Source organism: Callospermophilus lateralis, chromosome 18 (genome assembly GCF_048772815.1).
Source record: "Callospermophilus lateralis isolate mCalLat2 chromosome 18, mCalLat2.hap1, whole genome shotgun sequence".
NCBI lineage: Eukaryota > Metazoa > Chordata > Mammalia > Rodentia > Sciuridae > Callospermophilus > Callospermophilus lateralis.
Window position 1 is genome coordinate 9188103 of NC_135322.1, and position 12497 is coordinate 9200599.

Consider the following 12497-nt stretch of genomic DNA (forward strand, 5'->3'; position numbering starts at 1 on the left):
GTGGACGACGGGTTGAGGAAGGGGTTGTAGGGAGGAGTTGCAGCTCTCACTAAGGTCCAGACCAGGCAGTAGAGTTTGAGAGCCGTGAGGATCACGCAGAGAATCAGGAACGATGACAAGTGATGGGATGTCAGGTCCTCATCAGGCTCTCCAGCTCGAGTGCATCCTTGTTTCTGCTTGCTGAATCCCTGTTTATTTGCTCTATCATTTATACTAAATTTTGGGGCTTTTGACCCCCCTTTCAATCCTTATCAGCTACAGTGACATCACTTACCTTGGGGTCAGAGACATCTGGTCTGGTGGTCTCCACCCTGATCTTTTCCTCTTATCAGGCAAGGACAGCCTGTCAGGGGCTTCACTCTGTTTATTAGGGTGAGGGGAAATAACTTGTTTGAGGCCATACTGGAGGGATCTGTGGGTGTGCCCGGTGAGATTGCAGGGTAAACTGGAGTTTTTAAACTGGAGTTGCTTAGGCTGAGGCCTAAGACCATCCTAACAACTTACTTTTCCCAGTGTTTTTTGTTTTGTTTTTAGTAGTGGTGCTGGGGGTGGAACCCAGGGCCTCACTAGGCAAGCACTTTATCACTTACCTACATTCCCCAAAACTAATACCTAGTACCTTGAACAGTTCAAGATTGTTCAAGTAAAAAAGTGTACATCAACTGTTTCCCACGACATTATATACAGGAACTCAATAAATGTAAGATATTTTTATTAGTATATCCTTCCCATCATTCCCTTTTCCCTAAGATAACATTACCCAGCCAGTCACAGTGGCTCACACCTCTAATCCCAGCAGCTTGGAAGGCTGAGGCAGGAGGATGTCGAGTTCAAAGCCAGCCACAGCAATTTAACAAGGCCCTAAGCAACTTGATAGAGTCTCTGTTTCTAAATAAAACATAAGAAAGGGCTGGGGATGTGGCTCAGTGGTTGAGCACCCCTGGGTTCAATCCCTGGTACAAAAAAAAAAAGAAAGAAAGAAAGAAAGCATTACCCTTAAGAGGGTACAAGCTTCAGATCAGGAGTAAGTTCTAAGAACTGTCCAGCCATGAACGAAAAAGACAAAAGTCCCCGTTCCCAGGGAGATCATGTTAGTGGGAGATACAGAGGCAGACGCAAAAATAAAAGTCAACAGGATGTTAAGCAATTGCCTGCTCTAAGGAAAAATACAAAGCAGAGGGAGCATATGGCGAGAAGCTGTTTTTAGTAGCATGGTCAGAAGACACCTTCCATAAAATAGCATTTGAACAGAAGGCTGCAAAAGTTTAGACGCAGGCAGACACCTGGAGGGGGAGCATCCCAGGAAGAGGCAACCGCAAACGCAAATGTGGAGATGGGAACAAACGTGATGAGTTCCAGAAGCTTCAAGGAGGCTTGTGTGGCTGGAGGGGGAGGAGGGAGGAAGAGTGGGGGTGAGGTGGGGGAGGAGGGGGACAGAAAGTAGAAGCCAGGGCAAAGACTTGGGTTTGTCCTCTGAGTGAGGCAGGAGCCACGGGAGGGACACCAGACAGGATCTGCCCTTGGCTTTAACGGGACACTATGGCTCCTGTGTGGAGAACAGAGAGTCCAGATGAGAAAAGGGTAATGAGGAAGTAAGGTGGTCGATAAGAACGTGAGAAATGGCAGCATCGGGCCAAGGTCATGGCAGAGGGAATGATCCTAAATTTTGTGTGTGGTGATGGATTCTGGAGATATTTTGGAGAAAGACCCAGAGAGGCTGGCTGGTGCCTTGGCTATGGCATCTGATGCAAACAGAGATGACGGGAATGAGCCTAATATTTTTTAGTCCTAAGCACATGGAAGTATGGAGCTGCTGTCCTCTGAGGTCAAGGAGACGTGTGAAGAGGGCTAAGAAAGAAAACCAGTGGTCAGTCTTGAGCACACGGGTTGAGTGTCCCTTATCCAAAGTATTTAGGACCAGAAGTGTTTTGGGATTCATATTTTTTTTTCAGATTTAAGAAAATTTGCATATAGATAGATAGAGAGAGAGAGAGAGAGAGAGAGCGCTCTATCTTGGGCATAGAACCCAAGTCTAAACAGAAAATTTATTTATGATTTATATAGACTTATACACATAGCCTTATACACATAGTTAGTTTTACATGATCTCTTAGCATGTCTAACATTTCTTAAAATGTTTTTTAGTTGTAGATGGACACAATATCTTTATTTTTATTTATGTATTTTTATGTGGTGCTGAGGATTGACATGTGCTAGGAAAGTTCTCTACCACTGAGCCACGACCCAAGCCCAAGTGTCTAACATTTTAATTGCAACACATCACATGAGGTGAGCTGTGGAATTTTCCACTCATGCCATCATTTCAGCACTCAAAAATTTGGGATTTTGGAGCATTTTGGATTTCAGATTTTCACATCAGAGATGCTCAGCCTGTGTGAAGTTTGGGTTAGTCATTGACCATCAGGCGTGGATGTCGGATGGGCTGTTGGATATAATCATCAAACATTTGGGAAATAACCTCATATAGAGAGAAGGCAATCCATATATTATTATCAAAAGAAGAAGCAGCAGAAACAAACTAAGAATTTTACTTAAAATTTCCAAACAAGACCTACAATTGTTAAGGAAAAAAAAAAGGAAGATCAGAATAAGGTCACAATCTGCCAAGCTTGGTGGTGCATGCCTGTAATCCCAGCAGTTTGGGAGGCTGAGGCAGGAGGATCACAAGTTCAAGGCCAGCCTCAGAACTTAGTGAGGCCCTGTCTCTAAATAAAACATAAAAAAGAGTTGGGATGTGGCTTAGTGGCTAAGTGCCCCTGGGTTCAAACCCCAGGACCAAAACAAAAAAGTCACAACCTACCAACAGTAGGATTGAGTAGCACACTTAAGACTAATTATTGGAAAAATCATCAAGACATGGTTCTTTGAAAACTTAAGAAAATCACTATTTTATTATCAAAAATAAACAAATATCAACAAGAACAAAAACAAGGAAAATTTATAATAAATTTAAAAAACTGGTTATTTTAATGATCAAGAAAATTTTATGTAAAATTGCACAGAAATACATTTGGAAGCTCCCGTGAAATTTACTCTTATTATTTTTTTAAAAGGCTAATAAAATAAGGTATGAAAGAATTTAAACCCTATCAAGGTTGTTTTTAAAAGTTATCCACGAACACCCAAGTGGCACCTGGCCCTGGCGGATTCATGGAAATATTTTTCCCAACCTTTCAAGCAGTACTATAAATTGACCCAGGAAAAAAACAATTCATTGTACAAAACAGACTTTGTCTTGATAATTCATGCATAACAATTCTGAATAAAATACTGAAAATAAAACATGAATTGTTGAGAACCTAAATTTTGTTCCTATATCCAATGAAGTAAAAGGAAATAGCCAGAAAGAGGTCTCCACATTCAGGGAGCCCACAGTCTAGTTGGGGGAAAGGATCTAGACAAATATAGGACAATCTGGCTGTTTCTAAGGTATAGGAGAGGAGCAGAGAGACAGCAATTAAACAGGTCCAGTTGTCACTCTTGAGGAATTTGTGGTTCATCTGAGAACTGTGCTCCTGAGACTCACAGTACAGAAAAGCACCATTGCTTAAGAAGGTCATGAATCACGGAAGGCTCCCTGGAGGACATGTCATTTGAGTAAGGCCCTGCAGGAAAACTTTGGTATTGAAGAGTATGTGCATTGGAGTCAAGTAAAAATAAAATCAAATCAAAAACTCTCCAGTGTCCTTGCTGTGTGATTTTGGGCAAATGACTTCCTCTTCCTGGTCCTCAGCTTGTAAAATGAAGCCTCTCACCCTGTCTGTGGGTTAATGTGAGATCTACCTTGCTATGGTCTGGACGTGATTGGATTGAGTCCCCCCTTCCCTAAGGTTCCTATGATTGGAGGCTGGTCCTTGGAATGACGCTATTCTGAGATGCTGTGGCACCTTTAAGAGGTGGGGCCTAGTGATCCTTAAGTCAATGGGAGGGCCTCTGCAGTTCCTTGAGCCTTCATTGGCTGGCTGAGCAAGCCTGGACCCGCCCAGCTCTCCGATCGTGGCTGGAAGGCAGTGGGCTTGCTCCTCACCCTCCCACCATTGCTACCTGCCACGAGGTGGTGCAGACTAGGGAGGCCTCGCTGAGCCTGAGCTATGCGACTTGGGCTTTTAGCTTCCTACACTCTAAACCAAACAAATCTCTCTTTTTCATAAGTAGCTTGGGTCGAGAATGTGGTAAAAGTAACAAAAAGAGAAACGTGCAAAGTGCCACCCACACAGGTGCCACTCACGGGGTTTAAAAAATCCAAGCAGCAAGGTGCCGTAGCACACACCTGTAATCCCAGCAACGTGGGTGTGAGGCAGGAGGATCGCACGTGGTCAGCCTCAGCAATGTAGTGAGACGCTAAGCAACTTAGGGAGATCCTGTTTAAAATTTTTAAAAAGGGCTAGGGATGTAGCTCAGTGGCAAAGCACCCCTGGTTCAATCCCCAGTTCAGGAAGAAAAAAAGAAAGAAAGAAAGAAAAGAAATCCCCAAGCTGATGAAATTCTAAAGGAGATTCTAGAGAGGCCTGGTCTTCTAGAATTTTCTGCAGTGATGGAAATGTTCTATACCTATGCAGTCCAATATGACAGCCACCAACCACATTTGGCTATTGAGCCCTTGAACTATGGCCAGTAAACCTGAGGACTAAATTTTAAACTGCAATTCATTTTAGTTTGGATAGTCATAGGTGACTTGTGATCACCAAATCAGGCAGCATAGATGAGACAGGCATTCCAGGCGGCAGTGCCAGCTTGAGAAAAGGCCCAGAGGCATGAAAATAAGACAGCCCAGACAGTTTGTATGAGCTCCCTGTGGCCGCTGTAACAAACGTAGCCACTGAAAACAATATGACCTGTTCTCTTAAGATGTTGGCAGTCAAAAGTGTGAAGTCAAGGTGTGGGCAGGTCTGCTTTCCTTCTAGAAGTTTGGGAGAGAATCTGTCCCTGACTTTTTTCAGCTTCTGGAGGCCACCTGCATTCTTTGGCTTGCAGCCCCTTCCTCTTGTCACTGGAGGCTCTGCTTTGGTTATCACATCTTCTGCTACTGACTCAGATCTCCTACTTTACTCTTTAGAGGACCCTTGTGATGACTTTGGGCCCACCTGGACAGGCCAGAATAATGTCCCCATCCCTAATTTCATCACATCTGCAAGTCCCTTTTGCAATGTAGGGTTTCATAGCACCAGGGAATTAGAATGTGCACAACACTGGCAGCCATTATTCTGCCTCCTATGGGGTCTGAGAAGCTAGAGTGGAAGTGGTGGAGAGAAGCCTCGAATGCCAAGCCAAGGAGCTTGGACATGGCCTTTTGTCAAAATAGTCTCCCAGTACCTCTGCTCTACCACCCTGACCACCTCTTGCATGGACTATTGCAGTAACCTCCTCACTTGGCTCCTTACTTCCTGCTTCCTTCCCTAGACATCTCTACCAGCAACCAGAGAGGGGTTTTACTAAAATCTAAGTCAATCAAGACACTCAGAGTAGGGAACTTGGAAAAAAATACCGAGTGCTCTGTGTTTGAATTGTAGATAAACAACAAATAATTTTTAGTATAAGTAGGGCCAAAATATTTCCTGGGACTTACTAGGCAAGTGCTCTGCCATGAGCTTCTGCCTCCAGCCACCCCAGGGCCTTTACACATGATATTCTGCTGGTTCCTCTGCTGGTTCTCCCAGTTCTAAGCACAACTCCTGCTCCCCTTGTGTAGGTTTGGGCTCAAATATCACCTTACCCCAGAGACCTTTTTTGACTGACATCTCCTGCCCCATCCAGTCCCGTTTGTCTCTTTTAGGTTTCTTAGACTTATCACCCTTCCCATATTCCATGTTCATTTATTTGCTTATTGTCTGTCTTCCTCCCTTACAACATCAGCTCTCTGAGTGCAGAATTTGTCTGTCCTGGTCACTACTGTACCCTGATGCCTATATCAGGGCCTGGCGTACAGCAAGGGCCTATGAATGTTCTTTGAATGAATGGAGAAAATGAAACTCCTGGATCCAGCTTTGCCTGAAGCTATTTGTGAAATGGAATAGGAGATTAAAAAGCCAGTGTCCCTCTTGCCTACACTTCCATCTCTGACACCAGGTCATGACTGGTGAATACCTTGCTTACTACATTTTCCTCCTCATCCTGGGACTCCCTCAGGGCCCAGTGACAAGCAGCTGGCAGTGACCGTTGCATTTGAGCCCGCCCAAAATATAGGAAGAGCATAGGATTGAGGCAGCTGTGAGCAAGGGCCAGGCCCACGACCAGGGGTTCAGCGCGGAGGGCCCGGGCCAGGAGTGCAGAGTTTGGGGCAGCCACGGTGAGGACCAGCCCCAGGATGTGGTAGGGGGCCCAGCAGACGAAAAACCCCACCATGACCGCCACGCCCAGAGGCCAGTGGCGTCGGGTCACTCGGCACAGGAGGGCACCGTGGCAGCCGGCCACGAACACCAGGGGCCCCAGGAAGCCGAAGATGAAGCGCAGGGCGGTCACGGTGCCCTCGGCCGCGGCGGAGCCCCCGTAGTCCACCACGCACAGGAGCCGGGCCGGGAAGTGCTCCTGGTGCAGGCGGCGGTGCAGCGCCGAGGGCACGGTCAGCAGCAAGGCCAGCGCCCAGGCCGCGCCCTGCGCCACCCGCACGGCACGCGTCCGCTGAGCCGCTGCCCACCAGGTGGGCCCGAGGGCCAGCAGGCAGAGGTCAGCGCTGAGGGCGGCTAGCAGCAGGACGCTGGCGTACATGGACAGCAGGATGGCCGAGGGCAGCAGCCGGCACCCCGCGGCCCCATAGGGCCAGTGGCCTTCCCGGGCGATCGGCACCGCCAGGATGGGCAGGGACAAACAGCACAAGAGGTCGGCCACTGCCAGGTGCAGGAACCAGGTGGCCCCAACCCTCCGGCTGGCCTCCTTCCCCGCCACCCAGGCCACCATGACGTTGCCCGGCACGCCCAGCAGGAAGACCGCAGAATACAGCAGCAGAGGGGCCACGCGGACCTGGTCGGTGGAGAGGCAGGCGCTGTCCGGGCAGTCCACGGGGACATCCAGAAGGTCACTGTAGTCCCCGTATTCGTAGGGGTAGCTGAGCGAATCGTTCTCCATTGGGGTCCAGACACCTGGGCGGGAGAGACACCCAGGGAAATTTCAGAGAAGAAAACTCCCAAGGCTTTGGGAATCCTAGAAGCTCCTCCCTCAGCATCGCGGAGACACGCATGCTCGTGCTTAGACCACTGGCTTCTAACCAGGGTTTAGAACTCAGGCCTCGGAATTCTGGAATATTGCACCCCTGGGATTCAGCCCATCAGAAGATTCCAATCCTTTTTTTTTTCTTTGTTTCTTTTTTTGGTACTGAAACTTGAACCTAGGGGCACTCTACCACCAACCTACATCCCCAGCTCTTTTTATTTTTTATTTTGGAAAAAAAAAAAAAAAAATCTCACTAAGTTGCTGAGGCTGGCTTCTAACTTGCTATCCTCCTGCCTCAGCCTCCTGATTCACAGAGATTACAGGCACGAGTCACTGTGCCCAGTACAGAAGACTGGAACTCCTGAATGCTAAAACGGTAGAATGCTGGCTGGTGCGCATCCTGGAGTCCTAGGGTATCGCATCTTTAGAACTCCAACAGCTGAGAACATTGGGATTCTAGAATGGGAATGCACTGGAGCAGGAGCTCCTCAGTATGGTGGAATCCTAGAACATCATGTCAGAACTCTGTCAATGAAGCCACCACACCCGGCTTTATTGACAGAAGCCAGTGCCTCTGGAGGCCAAGCAGGAGGATCATAAAGTCAAAGCCAGACAGAGGTGCTAAGCAACTCAGTGAGACCCTGCTCTAAATAAAATACAAAATAGGGCTGGGGATGGGGCTCAGTGGTCGAGGGCCCCTGGGTTCAATCCCTGGTACTGAAGAAGAAGGAGAAGGAGATGGAGAAGAAGAAGGAGGAGGAGAAGGAGAATTCTATCACAATAAAAATCTTGGAATTACAAAATATTAATTTATTAGAACCTTAGCCAATTGTTACTTGAGTTAGGAGCATCACTTGAGCCCCAGGAATTTGGAACCAGTGTTGGCAACATAGCAAGATCCCATCTCAAAAAAAAAAAAAGGAAAGAATTTCTTATTATAATTTTAAAAATTAAAAATGAAAGTGAGAAGCAATTGAAATGAAATAGTGTACTCTGTTCATCAAGAGGGGGAAACGGCTGTCTGTATTCACAACGGAAGTATTTATCTTACTTCTTCTTCATCTGCATTTTCTAATCTTGATACAGTGAAAATGTACACATAAGCAATCTTCTCATCCTTTTTTAACATAAATGAGATCAGAGTAAAACACGTAGGGGCTGGGGATACAGCTCAGTTGGTAGAGTGCTTGCCTTGCATGCATGAGGCCCTGGGTTCAATCCCCAGCACCACCAAAGAAAACCCTTGGACCTGAATGCTCATGTCACAAAGGTCCAGCTTTCTGGGTTCCGTATCCTGAATACACCCATGTAACTGGCTCACAGATGGAGAACAATTGAATCCTACTACTTGTAATTCTTAAAAGCAAATGATAAGCCGGACATGGTGGTATACACCTGTAATCCCAGCAGCTCAGGAGTCTGAGGCAGGAGGATCATGAGTTCAAAGCCAGCCTCAGCAAAAGCGAGGCACTAAGCAACTCAGTGAGATCCTGCTCTAAATAAAATACAAAACAGGGCTGGGGATGGGGCTCAGGGGTTGAGTGCCCCTGAATTCAATTCTCCGTATCCCAAAAAGGAATAAATAAAAAAGCAATGATAATATTGGGAAGGTGGGACACATAAAATATGAATTCTCGACAATTCATTCATTCACACGACACAGTTCCTGAGCCCTTGTTCTGATCCAGGTGCTGTTCCAGGCACTGAGGCGCAGGACAGGCCAAGACAGATAAAAGGCTTTCCCCTGGGAATTGACCCTGCAGGGGGAGGATTCAGCCGGTCAAGACAGAAATAAGCAAAATACACAGGGGTTCCTAAGGTGATGAAGGCTCTGGGGGGTGGGCATCACGCAGGGAAGCTGCCACATGGGAATTTCACATGAGGGGGCAGGGAACACTTCTCTGAGTTGGTGACATTTGAGGGGAAACTAAAGGAATTGAGGGAGGGTGCCGTGAAGATCCAGGGAAGGGTGTTCCAGGCAGAGGGAACAGCCAGTGTGGATGGAGGCCTTGAGGCAGGAGAGCAGGGAGGCTGGAAGGAAGTGGGGGGGGGGGGCAGAGTACGGGGATCCACTGGGCTCCTAAGGACTCTGCCTTGTATTGCTAATGAGGTGGGGGATGGGAGGGTGCTGAGCAGAGAGGCAACAGGATCTACCAGCAATGATCAGGACTTCCTTTTAGACGTCACCCTCTATTGGGTTGGGTCCCAGGCATTGGTCCAAGCGGCTTTGAACACTGTCATCCTCCTCTCCTGGACCAACCCTCTGACCTGGACACTGTGGTGTTAAACCCCTTCTGCAGGTGAGGAAACCGCAGCACAGCGCAGCTGACTTACCCAAGATCACTCAGGTAAGGAGAGGACAGAACCGAGTTTCCACCCCTGTCCGCCCCTCTCTGGAGCCTGGGCCTCGGGGCGTCCGTCATCCCTGAACCTGAGACTCCAGGGCTGGGGAGCGACACAGCTCCAGGCCCCAGCAGATCCGGGATCCGTGGCCTGCGTTGGGGACTGCAGTGGCCCCCTCACTTCCTGCCCTGAGAAGGGAGTCACCAAGGAGGACGCCTCGCCCGTCCTGTGGGACCCTGAGGAGTCCATGCGCCACGCACCTGGCACAGAGTGGGACTCAACTCAGTGGTTAAGTGAGAGGAGCCAGGAGGAATCCCCGCCCCGCCCCATTATCAGAGTGGCCCTGTGGCTCTCTGCTGACTATTATGGGTTGGCTGGCACTGCCCAGAGCTTCAGCTGGTGCTGACATAACAGAAAGGACAGGGAGGAAGTCGGTCGCTCCCCATCCTGCCTGGCAGCCCTCCCTACGAGGTCAAGCCACATTTTGTGTTAGGCACTCTGCTGTCATCGTCCCCAGAGTGAAATGTGCACAGCCTCTGTAAACCCAAGCCCTCCCCAGTCCTCGGCCTCAGTCTCCCCAACTGTAAAAGGGGATGATGATATGCCTGCCTCCAAGGGCATTGAACAGGCACATCACAGAGGGGAGCTGCACACAGCCCTGGGCCACAGTGAGCATCACTCACCCAGCTGCCCTGGTGGCCATCCACACCCACCCCTGCTCAGCTCCTGCTGATTAAAACCATCAAACTTCCTGCGCATAAGCAACTAGACCAGTCTACAGCGTTTCCTCCTGAACATTCTAAACAGAAACGAGGACACTGGACACCTACGTCCCATCTCCTCATCTTTTCCACTTGGTTTGTCTTGGATCGGCTTCCTCATGTCTACACCTGCCCACCTCCTTCTTCAAAATCAGTCCATGGCTGCATGGTCATGCCTGGCCACCAGCCTCAGACCTGGTGAGAACAGCCTCTGGTAACAATGATAATGATCATCACGAGAAGCATTTATTTATTTTATCATTTTCTCTATAAGTTACATTTGTGTGTTTGTATAGACTGTGTTTACTTGCTTCAAGCTACAGATAAAACATGACAGCCATTATTCTTTTTGATAATTAAAATAACAGCTGATCTGGTGTTGTGGATCAGTGGTACAGCACTTGCCTAGCACATGTGAGGCACTGGGTTCCATTCCAGCATCACATAAAAATAAATGAATAAATAAATAAATAAAAGGTATCATGTTCATCTACAACTAAAAAAATTTTTTAAATAAATAAAATAACAGGTGATATTCATTGAACACCTATTATGTGCCTCATAACAATCCTAGGAAGTGAGCATGACATTAGCCCCATTTCCCAGAAAATCAATATTATTATCATCCCCATTTCCCAGAACATCAGCCCCGCCCTGCTCTGGGCTCCACACTGTTCCCAGCATCCAGAACAGTACTCAGCACACAGTAAGTACCTGGCAACGGAAAGAAGGAAGACACAGATGGACACACAGAAACTAAGAGATTCTTTCAGCCTCTCAAGGGCTGGGGCTGGAACTCAGGGCAGAGCCCTTGCCTAGTGCCTGAGGCCGAGTTCAATCCCCAGCACTTCTAAAACAAACTACCCAGTTTCTTTCAGTTTTTCAAGATGACAAGTGCCATTAGATGTGCGTCTCTCCGCATGCGTGCTTGGCCATCCGCCAGTCTGGCTGGAACTTCTGCCCTGGGAACTCCAGGGTGGAATTCACTGCCACTGAATGTGGGGTCCTCTCCCCTGACCCACAATCCTACCCCTTCCTGAAAAAGCACGTACATGCTCGTCAAAAGCCCGGCTGGGGACACACCTGTATAGTCACACCACGACATGGTCTTCATCTGGGGGAGGGAACAGGGACGGAGTCCATGACATCGCATTGAGGACTGAATGATTCCATTCACGTCAAGTTCAAGCACAGGCAAAGGAGCAGACTGTGGTGGCCCACGCCCCCGCAATCCCAGCTACGTGGGAGGCCGAGGCAGGAAGATGGAGAGTTCAAAGCTAGCCTCAGCCATTTAGTGAAACCCCAGCAAATCAGCAAGACCCTGCCTCAAAATAAAATAAATAAATAAATAAAAAGGACAGGGGATGTGGCAGTGGTTAAGTATCCCTGGGTTCAATCCTTGGTCCAAAAAAAAAAAAAAAAAGATAGAGGGACTCTGGGGTGTTAGAAGTCACGATCAACTATATTTGAGGAGCCCCCCCCCTCCGGGACACCAGGGATGGGGTTCATGCTAAGGCTGGATACATGGGTGTGTTCAGTTTATGAAGAGTCACAGGGCTGGGGTATGACTCAGTGACACAGCCGCTGCCTGGCACATGTGAGGTTCTGGATTCCATCCCTGGCACCAAAAAAAAAAAAAAAAAAAAACAAACAAAACACCATCTCAGAGCCGCATGCTCCGTGTGTGTAAGTCACACAGCAGCCTGGACGGCCAGCCGCTGAGTCAGTCGCCAAAGCTAAAGGCTCCCTCGGCAGGCTCACTGCTGTGCTCCGTAGCTTCACCAGCAACTGCAAGAATTCCTGCGGGTCACAGAGGGACAAAGTACATCCGAAGGTGACAAAATACGTTCCCACCTTAACAGGGATTTTCTGGGTGGGCTGCCCAGGGCTGTGACATGAATTTCAATGTGGCCACTGTAAGACTTCCCCTTCTCCATCCGGATTCTAAAAGTAACCATCTAGGAGGCCAAGAGGGTGAAGCCCCTCCCCTCCTTCTTCCCTCCCTCCTTACCTTGTCTTCCAAGAAGTCCTCCTCGGTGTGTTCAAACACCACTTGGGATCACAAATTGGCCCTGTTTGCCGGGTTCCTATTGGATTCTCCAGGCACTGGCCCCGGCAAGGCTTTTTAACCAGGGAAAACAGGAGTGGCCTGGTCCTGGCCCCAGGGTGTGTTTGTCCTATCTTCTTCCCGTGACGCACACATACCATAATTACAGGGCAGCCGGG

General features: G+C 48.4%; 1 protein-coding gene across 1 annotated transcript; it reads right to left on the reverse strand.

Moving 5' to 3' along the window:
- Positions 1-6006: 6006 nt before the first annotated feature.
- On the reverse strand, positions 6007-7083 carry C5ar2 (complement C5a receptor 2). The gene has a single exon (XM_076839482.1). It carries the CDS (start codon positions 7081-7083, stop codon positions 6064-6066), a length of 1020 nt encoding a protein of 339 aa, XP_076695597.1. The 3' UTR covers positions 6007-6063.
- Between the last annotated feature and the right edge of the window lie 5414 nt (positions 7084-12497).